Raw genomic sequence first — 15202 nt, 5'->3', positions numbered from 1 at the left:
AGACTTGGTGGGGTTTAGCTATTAGAGTCTATCGGCCAAAAAAGTCTGTGGCTACAGAGGCTACAGCCAGTCCAGCTGTGCAGAGATTATTATTTTCTCTGTAGTATCTCCTCTGAGTTGGTTGCAGGCCACTGCAAAATTGCAGAGAGAGTCTCTCCTGCGTTCTTAGCGCTCCCATGATGGTCCTGCCTCTGTCCTGCAGTGAAAGTGCAGAGGAAGAAGGCTGGCATTGCTGAGCTTGTGGCTGAAGTGAGGAAAATTAACATGTGCTGCTGCATGGAGAGAGTGGAAGTAAGGCCCTAAGAAAGCGGGTAAGACCAAGTAATTTAAAAGCAGTTATTGCCTGTAGCTGTTTTTCCCCTTAAAAGTGGCCTAAAAATTTCTGCATCAAAAGCAAGAGCTGGAGGTGAGAGGAAACTGCAACAATGCTGTTTAGTCTGTGCAACAAATACCTTGGGTTTCCAGTGGAAGATGCTCTAGAGGTGATACTTACGCATTCTCTGTAATTCAGTATGGATTGTGGTTCAAGCCAATACAGATTTTTCTGCCCTGGTCTGAATAAACTGTGGTTCTGCCTTCGTACATATTGAGTCTGTACTCCTTTCTCCCACCACTGGCCTCTAAGCACTTGTGCATCATCCACATAGAGCTATACTGCAAGTTTTCTCTGACTTGGCAGTCCTCCTGCTATTTGGAAGGAGACAAAGACCCATAGTTCTATGGAGAGCCAGGGTCTTTTCCTCATCTACCGCCCTCACGCCTCCATCTACAACGTGTCGCATGACACACAAATATTATTCTATAATATACTGTGACGTTAAGGAAAAGGGGTAAGGGATCTGTTCTCCACACTCCCCTACTGATGATGAGGCTATGCCTCTTCATGGACCAAATTGCAAATTTCCTAAAAACTGCAGGAAAAAAATATTTAGGTCAGATATATCATGAAGATAATAAATGAAGTATTCTGTACTAATAGATAAGGTATGACTTAAATGGGTATGTGGGGATGGAGATGTAGTCATTGTCTTTCCTGTAACTTTACAGACAAGTTATGCAACAATAGAAGTTGCAGAAGATTGTTATATTAAGTACCCACAAAGGATCATTCCTTATTCCTCATTACAGAGACAATACCATAACTGTAAACCATTAACTGTCATCTGGTAAGTCTCTCAGCTGTCTAGCAGGGACATTGTGTTTTATCTGGGAAAAAACAATTTTGACGGGTGAAATCATAATATGACTAAATATTTTTTTTTAATTAATAATTAGTGTGTCTGTCCCATAATAAAGATTAACTGGCTTTAGGGGAAAAAAGCAGATGAGGACCTTCAGGGTAGTACTAGAATCATGAAATACATGGCACCAAAAATTGTTCTTGAAGGGGAAGAATTTCTCTCACTTTGTAAAACTTTTCCACAACCTTTCATGATACGGTGTATGAAAGCCAGAAGATGATTACTCATGGAGCTCTGAGATTAAAAGCAAAGTGACTGACCAGGGTCATACATGTACTAATGCAAGAAGTAAGGCTCTCCATATCTGTGAGGGCTTAGATATAACCATTTACATCTGCGGCATGCATATGAGAAGTCATTGTCTAGAACAGAGGCTATATTGCTTAGTTATAACCCATTAGTGGGCTGTAATTATTTTTTCAGGACCAGTTTAACCCCAGATTTACTTACTAACAAACACTGAAGACAGTAACAAAAACATGGGTTTATTTTGCATTGCTGGGCTAGTATTTGGAGGGCATGAAGTGTCGCTATTTAAGTCAGATATTAGAGGACATTCCTGGTGTGTGCTTATGGAGTATGCTAGGCAGGGGATTTAGTGATGAAGAATACCAGCAAAGTGTGAAGACAGGTTTAGAATTACAAGCAAGACATCTCAGACTCTTATTCTTGGCAATGTTAGCTTTTATATATTGCAAGAAAATGAAACTACCAAGATAATTCGCTGTAAAATATGTCACAACTATTCTCTTCTGGGGTTGGACACACATTGTCAAAGGTTTTGGTCAACAGCTGCCCTGACTTGTCTAAACAGTGGGTGATAAAACTGGTGTTGGGCTCGGTGTCCCTCCGCAGCATCTGGTGAGGCCCGGAGGCTGACAATACTGATAGGTTTTGAAGCTTTGACCAAAGAGTCTTTCTAAAGACAAGCACATCTTTTGACAAGCTACATTTATGTGAATTTGCATGTTTGTCTTTTTATCCCATCATTCACTTGTTTTTGGTGTTTGGTTGGAACTTTCCTGTTGCTTGAATTAACGCAGTAATTAATTAGGTTAGTATTTTTATCCTGCTAGTCCTCTGGAAGGCAAGATGTGGTCGTGATAGGGTCACCCTGAAAAGTTAATGGATTTTAATGGATAATGCTGATGTACTGGTGTATTTATTTATCTTCAGAGTGTAGAGCTTTAAGGAAATACCAAATATGGCAGTCACACCAAAAAAATGGGGATGAGATTTGGATCCCATCAGGTGACAGTTGTTTCCACTGTAAGGAGCACCATTCAAATCCACCATACCACAATCTCTTTTTCTGTTGTGTAAGTTGTTCCACAAAGAAGTAACATAGGCCATGAGAAAGGCCACGGCATAACCCATGTTGGGGAATTCAATACATATGAGAAACAACTTGTACTAATATATTTCTCCCAGTAGTAACATACCGATGTCAAAGATATGGATGGCAAGACCAGAACCAGCCATTAAACAATGGCCCCAGTTAATTCCATTGCAGTTTTTTAGAAAATATCTGATGAATATTGTTTCCATTATTTAGCTAGTTGGACTCTCACAGAAAAAAAAAAACCTGGATGATATAGCTGGGCAGGAGTTGTCCAGGCTTCTGTACTAAATATTTATGTGAAGCGATGACTTCTATTTAGTTTTCTTGTACTGTTTTCCATGCACAAAGGGTTTAAATCCTCATTTAACCTCTGGGCTGCATTTTTTTCCCTTCTCCATGAGTGTTTTCTCTTGTATTGAGAGAAATGTTCTTGGCCAAAATGACTGTCTGTCGTTTTCTGTTATATGACTTAAAAATAAAAGTGACTATACAAGCTGGTTGACTGAAGTTCTGTTTCACCTCAAGGTACAATATTTTCTGGCTGATGTGATGAATTCATCATCTGAATTGCCAGCAGCCACTGGGCATGTTCAGTGTGTTTCCAGACAGCTTGCGCTCTCCAGGATTTTGGCTGTGGTTTTTGTCTGTTGTCATTAAGTAGTCAGGGACGGCATGGGCCCCTTAATGACTATGGATAAGAATATGTATTTAGTTGGTACCATATGATGACATGACAGAGCTAGACAGGTTCGCTACAGTAAAAACAAACAAACAAAAATCCCAAAAGCCAGTTTCTGATTTCAATTGCGCCTTTTTATCTCAGTAAGTTTCAAGTGAATTGCACTGGTCTTTTTCCTGTCTAATGAAACCATATTAAAAAATCAAGGCAGATATCTCTCTCCAAGACATCTGGGGACTTGATCAGGTTTACGTACTTTACTGGGATTTTGATAATACATAAAATACATAAAAACATTTAACAGCGAAAGTAGTATTAAACATGCTCTGGGTTAACCCATCTATGTAGAGTTATCTCTACACCAAGAAAGATGACTTAAGACCCAGAGATAATTGCCCTCCTTATCCACACTGTGGTATTTACTTTCTAGGAAGAGCAACTCAAACTATGAATCAGATAGAAAGCAGCCAAACGGTGGTGGTAGGTGGTGTTTTTTTCTTTTTAAATTAGTGAAATCAAAGGGCCATTGTAAAGCGTCTAGGTAAGAAGTATTACAAGGTCTGGCTTACTCATCACATCACTCTGAGCTTTAGATTGTTATAAAGCCTGGTCTGCTTAGGAGAGGCCAAATGAAGACTGAAGTCCATTTGCTGTAACCCTCTCTTCAACTGCAAGAAACCCACATGTTGTCTTCTCATACCGGCAGCCTGTTGCAAATTGGTTTTGAACTGGGAAGCTCATGCTCAAGTACTTAATGGTCCCCTCCTAGGAAATTTAACTGCAGCCAGCCTGACTTACTAATCTTGCAGTCTCCTAGATTGATATAAACAATTTACATATGGAAAGTATTTTCTGTATATTTTTTTGTGTGGATTTATGACTGCTACTTAGCTATAAGACTAAGGCTAGACTCCCAATTTTATATTCAGTCTTCTGATGTGACATTCTCTCATCTTGTATGTTGAATCTTTAACTCATTAAAACTACTGTTTCTTCCTTGGTCTTCAGCTCAAGATTCACATACTGAAAAATTACCAAGCGTTGAATGCAGTGAGACCTGTGTTCTTTCAGTAGTTCTAAAAAAAAAAAAGTCCTTTGCATGAGCTAGTTGAAGCAGCATTTTATTTTTCAGAAATGCAAATATAGTTGGCATTCCACTTTTCCCTGTTGGAATCAGCCCTTGTCAGTCACTTGTTCTGACGGGAGCACATGAAAAAAGTATTAAGGAAAAACACCCACCACAGTCTTATTGCGGGACACGATGGGAGGGCAATATTTGCTAGTAGGTTTGCTGGGTTTTTTAAAACAGTTGAATGTGAAGCAAATGATGCTGGCTTTATTGAGATTCTCGTCGCTGAGATTTTATTTTGTACATGCTGTCTGTAGCAAACCAAATGTGTCTCAATATAATAGTTCACTTTCTGAATACTGAGACCAAAGTAATGAAGAAATACATGAGTCTCCTCATAAAGCTGTGCTGATTTGTACTATTATAAAATGTTTTATCTTTCCTCTAATCACATGGTAATTACAGCCCTAAAAGCCTTCAGACATCATGTACCTTGTATGCATTGACTAAGTTTAAGCATATAAAGATAAGGACGTAATTACAACACAGTTTTTGAGCCTTACTTAGTCAAAACCCATCTATGGCAGCTGCAGCTTTATTTACCAAAAGGCTGAAGATGAAGGCCCAGAACCCCAGAATGAATTAAACATCAAACCATTCCAAATTTGTACATGGGCTTTGTGCTAGTATTTTTTTTTTTCACTTCTTTGCAAAGCATTGGTTTTTTCAAAGCATTCAGCATAGAAAGGGTTATGTTCACATCTGCACGCTGCAATACATGCTCTCCTTTACAAATTTACCAGGGCCTTTGCAACTGAGGTATTGCTAACACAGGGAAACATCTTTACTAATGCGCAGACCAAGTGCTTGTGTCATTTCATACAAACCGTTACTCTCTCCCTGTTCCCTGTGGGAGCCAGCAGCTGGGGTCATTGCGCTTACAGGGGAAGCCGATGGTTCACGCAATCATCTCTCCTACTGAGTAATCTGTTTTTCAGTATTTTTACCTACTCTGAACAGGCCAAGGACTTCATACAGCTGATCACACCTGCTGCACCAGTGGTTTTCTCTGGAGCTAGCCTTCAGGTAGACAGTTATTTTTGTACTCTGAAATACTAAATTGTGTGCAGAAATTTCCATTTTGAACACAAATTTAAGAAAAAGACTTTGCTTAAAGACAAGATTAATATACAGTTCACAATTACAGAAATCATTGTGCTCAGTTAGAGCTGAGGTTGTACAGGTAAATGCGAGCAGTACCCAAGATATAAAAATACAAACAAATAACCTCCAGAAGTGAACAAAAAACACTAATAGTACGTAATTCCGGTGGCCCCCAGGCATAAGGCTGTTATACAGTATAAAAGATTTGTGTATGAAGAGGTCGTAGAAGTCAGCTCAGTAAGTGTTGAATCCTTGTACATAAAGAGACGTATCAGGTATTTGTTGCAGATAATACACTTTCCTCTGGGAAGCTGAAGTTTTGCAGAGGATCACATAGGTTCTGGCCAGAACCTAATGTCACACTGAAAGCTTCTGAACTTGCACAAAGGCACCCATTAGCTTAAAGCACCTGAAACCTCTAAGCCCTGAGACATTTTCACATTTTCAATAACAAAAATAGCACCAGATTATAAGTGTTAAAAATCCTCTTTAAATATGCCACCTAAAGTTGTTATTCATTTCTTCTCCTCCTCCTCATCCAAAAGCTGTATTGGAAGTTTTCAGGTTAATGACTGGATGGGGTTTCTTTTGTTTAAATAGCTTAATCCTGTCTCTATTAATAGATGTCTAAACAAATGTTATCTGACCTTCTATTTCACAACAAAACTGGGTAAAGTCAGCTGTTCAGGAACATGCCTTTTGGTGCCTAGAAGTATTTTATTAAGATATCTTTTGAAAAGCAAGTCTTTAGGGGAGAAGTAGCTTTGCAAGAACATCCTAGTATACATACATAGGTAATGACTGTTATCACAACAGGGGGCTGTCAACACAGAGAAACCCATGCAAAGATGAATACAGGGTGATCCAGTGCTTTAAAAGACACAAGTTTCTTCCAAGAGTATTTCTAGTTCTACTCCAATTTCAAAAGATTTCTTCTGCCTACAGTTTAGATTTTCCTAGTATCATGGTTCAGCCCCAGTCAGCAACCCAGCACCACGCAGCTGCTTGCTCACTCCCCCACGGTGGGATGGGAGGAGAATCAGAAGAGTAAAAGTGAGGAAACTCATGGGTTGAGATAAAGACAGTTTAATAGGTAAAGCAAAAGCTGTGCACACAAGCAAAGGAATTCATTCACTACTTCCCATGGGCAGGCAGGTGTTCAGCCATCTCTAGGAAAGCAGGGCTCCATCACGCGTAACGGTTCCTTGGGAAGACAAACACCATTGCTCCAAATGCACCCCCCCCTTCCTTCTTCTTCCCCCAGCTTTATATACTGAGCATGACATCATATGGTATGGGATATCCCTCTGGCCAGTTTGGGTCAGCTGTCCCAGCTGTGTCCTCTCCCAGCTTCCTGTGCACCCACCAGAGCATGGGAAGCTGAAAAAGTCCTTGCCTAGTGTAAGCACTACTTAGCAACAACTAAAACATCTCTGCATTATCGACACTGTTTCCAGCACAAAACCGCAAATCATTGACTACAGCAAGAACTGGTCTGCAAATGTCACGTTCTCCTTTATGGAGAAGCATATCTGCCAAAGAAAAGTATGCTTCGCGTTGGATTGTGGCGAATAAAAAAAAGAAAAGGATGGTCAGCATTGAAATCCTCTTCTATAACCATGCAGAGCATACCAATGCCAGCAGTGGCAGCTGCAGCTTCCGTGCCTTCCTCATTCACTTCTACAAAAGCCTTGTGGACAATTTTAGAGAGAAAGAGGTCACGTGCCCCTGACATTCCTGACAAGTCAGCCTTGCCACTATCAAATAAATCCAACAAGCCCATAGCGGCTAAATCTGATTTAAGGTCGTAGCTTTCCTCTAGTGTAAACTTTGGCAAATGCACATGAACATCAGTGAAATACAGATGCTCTGGACCTGTCCATTCCTGGAGCTTCTCTAAGGTAAGCTGCTCTTCCAGCTAGAATTAAAAACACAGAGATCATTACATATCACCAGTGTAGAAATATTTCATTTTCAGTAACATTTACAAGGCTTTATAGAGCACTATACAACTTATAAAGCAACTATACAAAAATGACCATACCCACATCTTTGATAGCTCCACGTAAATCAAACAAATGATATTAAAATTAATGGAGTTGGTTTTTACTTTACAAAGTAATGCAGACTTTTGCTTCTTGCCGCAACGTACAGAAGGGAAAAACATGCACTGATAGCAACTAAACCCAGTCATTCTTACTGTTTAATCTAACTAAATGGAATTCCTTTAACTATTTTTAATTAAAACAAGTAGTAAAAATAATCACCAGAGAGCTTGAAGAAGCTGATGTGTTCCTGATCGTTTGATGGAAAACAGTCTCACTACTTTAAGGCTAAGCAAATAAAAACTTTCCAAGGTAATGAAAGAAAAGTTCTGTCATTAAAAACAAATAAGCAAGGCATGTTAACTCTCATAGTTAACTTTGTTTTCGCAGTCTCGTTCATGGTTCAGTTCAGCAAGCCAAAGGACACATGAACACAATCTACAAAACCAGAACACAATTTCTCTTCCTGATGCAGCACGTTCACGTATTCTTTACAGCAGTGCTAGTAGAACACTGTCTAAAAATATGCTTGGTAGATATGGGGCTGTGAGAACATGGGTTCATTAAGGCTTTAATTTTGAATGACTGAACTCATCCATTAAATAACTGCATTAGCTTAGATGGGTCACCTTCTGCAGTCCCGTGGAGTCATCTTCAATGTCATCAGGTAACAGGATGATCATACTAAGTTCTCTTCCATCATAAGGCAGCTCTAAAACACGGATCTTCACTTCAGAGATATACCCAAAACTAAATTTGTTTTTCTGATACATCATTTTCACTGTCTGTCTTTCATTCTGGATGGATAAAAAGTACCAAAAGTAACAGTTAAGAAAATACTAACTTAACAAACTGGTAGGAAACAAGTAGGTTAAAAATTGCATTCTTGCAAAAAATCTTCCTCTGTTACAGCAGGTGATCGTAAAACTGCCTTCGTCAAATTCCAGACTGCCTGTTTAACAACAGCTTCTTCTGAAGGCATAATGAGTTTGTGGATTTGGTCCTCCTTTGACTTCTATAGCACGGTTCTTGCAGAAACTGAAAAAATTGTTGTTCTAGCCCCCAAAATAATGTTAAAAGTCAACAACAATCAACTCTGTTCAGCATACAGCAGATGACTGTATACAGTATCTTGTAAAGCTGTTAACAAGCAGCATATAGAACATGAAAATGGCGCTTAACCAAATGTGCCATCATTTCAATATTGCTTACCTAGCATCACACACAGGCACAGCTCATAGCAGCTAAAACTGCTAGCAGAGAGAAACTCTGCTAGGCACAGGCAGGGTCCTAATCCTCACCCGAGAATTGTCTCTGATACTATTCCATTAAGTGAGAGAACAAATAGCTTGCTGAACAGTGAAAAATACTAAAATCAATAAAAATCCCTTTGGGTGAACTGAAAACATTCATGCAGGACTTTCTAATTTTTTTTTGTAATAATTTTATCTGTAAGCAAAGCTTCACTTTAACATCTATATTATTTGACCTTTTTGTTAGACATATACTACCAAGATGTATCTGTATTACCTTATTCAACCGAAATGGCATGTCAGTGGTGTTGGCTGCTTCAAATTTCTCTGCCCAGTTCCCTTTGAAGTAAACAGCATTCACCAGTACGAGCCTGGTCATGTTATCAAATGAGCTTTCAGACAGCAGATGAGGGATTTTACCTTCAGAGGGAGCAGAAAAAAAAAGTCACAACAAAATCTTCTAATATGTTGATAGCATATAAAACATACATGAAGAAACTGACGCCACAGAAATACTACAAATATAAAACTCTAGTCCATCCCTGTAATCAAGCGTGTTTCAGTACCTCTCTACTTCATCATCCTTTAATAGGACACACTACTATAACTTTTGATATACAGTTATTTGGTGAAAATTTAATATTTTTAGCTTAAACTGTCACATGACTTATCATACAAGAACTAGAAAACACCCACATGTAGGATTAGTGGATTTAGAAATCTAGAAATACATACACAATACGGACGGGGACCGTCTAAACCAAATTCCCCTACTCATGAGTATAAACCTATGTTTAGGCATCTCTCCGGCACTCGTCAGCCTGAACACAAAAAATGGAAAAGTCTCAGGACTTACAGAACTGTTTAAATGTCTTGCTTAGGTATTTTCTGGTTCTGTCAATGCATCAAGTGTATTTCCCAGAGGAAAATTAAAGTGTTCTAAAGGTGGCAGAAGACAAAGCCTACTCATGCTCCCCAAGTATGAAACACTACCAGCTACTTCACTAACCGAAGTAGTTTACCTTCAGTTTTCTCCTCTACCCACTGGTTAATTTCTTTCCTGGCTTCATCACAAGCCTGAAGAAAATCAACTGTAGCCAAATCAGCTCCATATAATTTCTGAGTATTAGTCAGGAAATCCTAGATTTTGGAACGATAAGAATAGCTTTTATTTCATGCAGATAAGAAAACGTCTCTTTATGATGTAGATAAGGTGCACGTCAAACAGATTATCACCTGCTCTGAGGTTGGGCTCTAACAGTGCAGTGCCTGGGGTGTTTCCGGGGTTAGGGGTGTTTTTTTTTCTTCTGCACTTTCAGAGTAAGCCTCATAGTACATCTGCCATGTACAGAGCAGATGGGGTGCTTACTGCATGTGTTGCAATATTTATGTGTCATTCTCCTGAAACAGGCTCAAGCACAGCTAGGATAAAACAAAACTCTCAAAAAAAGCTAAAGAGGGATAAAAATAGCCACCTAGGTACACAGAAAGGTATAAATCACTGGTGAAGAGGCATGTGGTTTAGGCGTGTTGGGCATTCCCTCCCAAATAAATACAGTGTTTTCAAAAATATTTAATTAATGTGGTACTAGACCAAAGAAAATCCTAAAAAGCTGGTTGCAACAGAGTGGGATGTTATGATAGTTACTGTAAACTAAGAACTTGGACAAATTATTTTTCTCTTGAGCTGAAGAGCAGCAGAACCAAACAAGAAGCGAAAAGGATTTTCTGAGTAACATCCTTTCGGCGAGATTCACTGATGCCTATAGATATGGAAATGCATATGCACGTAGGCAACACTTGTTGACTGCCCGATAACATTTAGAAATATGCCTAGAATTCTTTCTACTTCATAAATACTCAAATAGCTGCATTTTCCCACCAGTTTCACCCACACCATCACAGTCTGCACCAGCATACCGGCAAAAAGCTGTAGGACTTATCTCCAAAAAGCCGATTGGCAAGCCGTAAGAGATACGGAGCATTGCTTCTGTTTATATCCATAGTCAGAGTCTGAAATCTTGAATGAATATCTTCAACTTTGTCAAAATGAAGCGTCTGAAATAACAGAAGAGAATTAGCTGCTGCTAATACTGTCTTAAAAGAACATACTGTACATCTATTGGGTGGGTCTGATCCAGCAGGTAGGTAGGCTGAAGAAAGAGAGAAGAGGCGGCTGGAAGCTGCTTACAGACTCCTGTAAACCTCAAAGAATGAATGAAACTGTTCCTCGGTGCTACACTACCTGTGTCAGCCACTTGTATTAAGCTCCTAGTTTATATATAGTCACAGCTGAAGCTGTTGATCATAACCCCGAGTCCTGTCCACGTGATGTCTGCGTGCCTCCCCTCCATGGACCACTGGGCACAAGGACTCATTCCCAGGTGGGGAACTGAAAAGAGAGACGATGCCATAGAGACACTTTAGCTTTCTTGCTTCCCCCTTTGGCCCAAGGGAACCTGGGGTTTTACTTTTCAGAACATACAATCAAAACTAGCACAGGTAAGGTCTTAAGAAAACTTAGAACAATTATCTTCTATCATTTTATGAAAATGTAACTGCTTTTATATATATATTTAAAAAAAACCAAACCTGTACCATCTTAAAAATCAAATGCGTCACTGCAGTTTCTCTTTACCAGTACCTCCTCTCCCAGAGGGAAGCTGGCTAGCCAAGGCTTAGATACAACAGCAGGAGCTGCCAGACCTCGTTGACAGGGAAGACTAGGCCAAAGCAAGGACATTCACATTCAGACTTAAATCATGTATTTCTCAGTAAGGAAGACTCCTGTGAAGGAGTCACTGGATTCAAAGGAAAGCCCTTGTTTTCTCTCACTGGGTTCTTGGTCAGGCCTTGCTGCCCACATTAATGCAAGCTGTGTCGCACATATGAATAGCTGAGCAAAAACATCACAGAGGCAACTTCCAATAGGATTATGATCACAGAAACAAATTTCTATATGCTTGTAAACAGCCCTTGACAGTTATCAGTCACTGCCTCCCTGATTAGCTACATTTTTCAGAAGTAATGCACTATGGTAGAAGAACATATATTATTTAAGACGACTGTGCTGAAACACATTTTTTTCCCCAAGTTCCTTTTGCATGATTTCTCCTGTCAGTAGGTTTATCCTAGGCAGGGCTGTCAGTTTGATTACCTGGCATATATTTGTTCAAAGTCTGTTTATACAAGCAGTGACAAAAGAATTTTATTGTCTTATTCAGGAAGCACAGCACCACTCAACAGTATAAGACAGTTCCTCCTAAAGTTCAGTATTCAAAGGTGAAATTATTCACAGGCAAGCACGTGACTGCAATGAGAAGTGTCATACACCCTTTTGCACTAGCAGGCGTTAGCCTAACAAAGGGGAAAAATAATAGTGACCGAGTCCCTTCCATGCAGGAGGCCTCGGGAAACTCACACACTCATCCATATACCGTTTTTGCAATTTATAATGAGGTTTTTTAAACTATCCTACCTAACCTAAGGCCACGGTAAGAATAAACATGTGGGCTCAGGCCCTCTGAAGTATCCAAGTGCCTAGCTGTTACTGAGATACTGATACTTAGGTAGCATCGTCATGTATTATCACAGTTATTATGCTTTAAATATGAAAGTAGATATTATTATTGTTTCTTACAACATACAGTATTATTAGTAGTAAGCGTACCTTTCGTAAACTTGTATTACAAAGCAACAGTTCTTTGTCGAAAAGTCTCAATGTAAACTAAGGCCTTGCTGCTGAAAACTCCAGTCAATTTAAATGGAGACTGATTAATTAATGAAATTAGTTTCCTACTTCAGGAATTAACTTAATGAGTGAAATTAGATAAGAAATAAGGGCCATAGCAAACATGGAAAGAGGGCTCTGGAGCAGGGCAGGCAGAAGGTAACTGCAGAAAGGAACCTGAGGAAGACTCAGTGAGCATGACAAAAATCTTGCCCTGAGCACATAAATACAATACCCTCCTTTCATTTTCCCACCTCTAAAACACAACAGCTTTTAATGTAAATAAAATATAAAGCAAAAGATAATTTTTTAATTTTTTTTTTACCAACCTTCAGCATCTGGGCCTCTGTATTACCTCTGGCCCCTAAAAGGACCATGGCTAGAGCAGAAGAAACACTGACAGGAGAGAAGAAAACATTCCCTGTTGGGCTGGTCTCATTAAACCTTCTGAGCAGATCAAGTGCAAATCTGCTGTTGGCATTATGCAGGCTCTCCATGGTTATAGCTGAAAAATAAAACAGTCAGTAAAGACTCCGGGAAACAAAACTCTTCAAAACCAAACCTAACCTCGCGTGACTTGCAAGAGTAAACACTGGATTAATCTGGCTGCAGCTGGGCCCAGAAAAAGCAAGAATTCCGTTGTCAGCACATCTCAAAAAAAAAAAAAAAATCAGTTGCATTGAAAAAGCATATTTATTTTCTGTGTGAATTGTCTATCCCAGCCTTCCCTATCTGTCGTGGTTTAGCCCCAGTCAGCAACCAAGCACCACGCAGCCGCTCGCTCACTTCCCCCTGGTGGGACGGGGGAGAGAATTGGAAGAGTAAAAGTGAGGCAACTCATGGTTTTAGATAAAGACAGTTTAATAGGTAAAGCACTAACTTTAAAGATATTACTTTAAAAAATTCCTTGCCTTCCACCTTGAAATGGGATGTGTGCTAGCAGGATTGCAAATTAAAGTCTTTCAGTCTCACAGACCCAGCGCAACCCAGAGAGCTCACTCACGCAACTTCCCCCCTAGTCTTCTACCCAAATCCTGCACAGAAAGCACTCATAGTAATTGCTCAGGGAGATTTAGACACCTTTCAGCAAGCTGCCCACCTTTGTGGCGCAAACAGCCTGCTCTGCCAGGAACAAGCGAGCTACCTGCGCTCTGCATCCGAGTGCAAATGCACCCAAGTCCCAAGAGGGCTGAGCAGCCCTAAAAGCATGGGCAGAGAGCCTGGGGGCTTTATTAGCTGCAGGAGATGTACTGGCTAGTGAAGGCAGAAGTGAGGAGCAGAACAGACAAAGCTTCAGGGCTGACCCTGTGCAGCAGAGCAGTGATTCATTTTGGTGAGATGCTCCCTGGGAGGCCCTTGAAGCAGGCTGCGGTGAAAGGTGTGAGGGCTGGGTCAGGTGCAAAAACCTACACAAAGGCAAGGGGCAGTACCGCTTGATGCTCTAAAACCTTCCTGCCCTCCCAGCTCACTCTCCTGCTTCCCTTTCACTTGCAGCAGCACTTCTCGATTTGGCTCTTTCTAGCTTGTTTCCTCAAGCTGTTTCATTTCAGACGCAGGCATTTGTGCTTCTGCTCTCAGCAACAAGGGCAGCAGCCCAGTAGTACTGTTATGAGCACTGACCAGACCCAACTATGTGGGGGAGTTTGCACCAGAATTTGGGTATTTCCAGTCTTCCTAGGCGAATTGCAAAATAACGCTCTCTGCTTCTACTACCAGATGGATACCCTGCATCTTCGCAATGTCCTTTTGTCTAGCTCATGCTAAAACAGAACAAAACAAAAACCAAAACCTCCCACAAATCCAAAAGCATACGTTTACTTTCATTTACTTACACCACCGCACTGAGCAGTTACAGCCCCCACCCCTTCCAAGGCTGCCCGAGAGGCACCGGCCGCCCCACGCAGACCCCACCGCCGCGGGGCACAGAAACGTCCACTTTCCATCCCCTTACGGCCCCATTCCTGTTTAAAGCCGCCGGAGGCAGAGGTCCCCCGACGCCCTCCCGCCCCGCGGAGCCCCAGCCCAGCCCAGGGCCGCCTACCTGCCCGGGCCGGCGCGGAGCGGAGCGGAGCCGGGCGAACCGCACGACCCCCGCGCCGGGGCCGGGCGGGGCGCGGGGCGGGACGCCGGGGTGGGAGCCAGCGGCCACGCCCGCGGCGGGGGAAGCCTGGATGTTCCGGCTGGTTTTCAAATAATGCTTTTATTTTCTTCACCAGAGGTACCGCGCACGGAACTAAGCACATGGCAGCGTCGCCCCACGGGGGGCGGTGGCCGCGGAGCCTCCACTTGAAGTCGTGCACAAAGTTCCTGCCCAGAAACAAACGCTTGTTTTAGGGACCCCTTTGCTGCACACCCTTGCGAGGCCAACCCCAAACACCACGGCAACCCCAGTAAGCACCTCAGGTTTGCAGTATTCAGAAAATCCCGTGTTTAACAATGAACTCCGAATAAGCTATGCAGATCTAGCTGGTTGTACTCTATCACAAAATAATTGCTTTCTTCATACTACAGATTTTTTTTAAAATGCATAACTTACGGTTGGGGGAAAAAAAGGAAAAAGTCCTACAGCACTTACAGTTCTTTTATTATTTCAGGAACAGAATCAGCTTTCCCAGTACAGTGATTTGTTTTGCTATTTCACCTATACCTTCAGTATTATACAGTTAAACATTATATAAT

General features: G+C 41.1%; 1 protein-coding gene across 2 annotated transcripts; it reads right to left on the bottom strand.

Annotated features, from left to right (window-relative positions):
* Positions 1 to 6565: 6565 nt before the first annotated feature.
* Positions 6566 to 14725, bottom strand: LOC104051524 (leukocyte elastase inhibitor). Of its 2 annotated transcripts, none has more exons than XM_064443484.1 (7): positions 14565 to 14725; positions 12853 to 13028; positions 10714 to 10851; positions 9816 to 9933; positions 9071 to 9213; positions 8170 to 8337; positions 6566 to 7413 (listed from the first exon to the last, which is right to left on the bottom strand). In XM_064443484.1, exons 2-7 carry the CDS (start codon positions 13018 to 13020, stop codon positions 7012 to 7014), a joined length of 1137 nt encoding a protein of 378 aa, XP_064299554.1. In that variant the 5' UTR covers positions 13021 to 13028; positions 14565 to 14725; the 3' UTR covers positions 6566 to 7011. The 2 variants fall into 2 exon arrangements, with proteins under 2 accessions (XP_064299554.1, XP_064299555.1); XM_064443485.1 differs by lacking the exon at positions 14565 to 14725 and adding an exon at positions 14356 to 14449.
* Positions 14726 to 15202: the final 477 nt, after the last annotated feature.

Source organism: Phalacrocorax carbo, chromosome 2, assembly GCF_963921805.1.
Source record: "Phalacrocorax carbo chromosome 2, bPhaCar2.1, whole genome shotgun sequence".
NCBI classification, from domain to species: Eukaryota; Metazoa; Chordata; class Aves; order Suliformes; family Phalacrocoracidae; genus Phalacrocorax; species Phalacrocorax carbo.
Note: the sequence above shows the minus strand (reverse complement) of the source record. Positions and strands in the feature narration are given on the sequence as shown.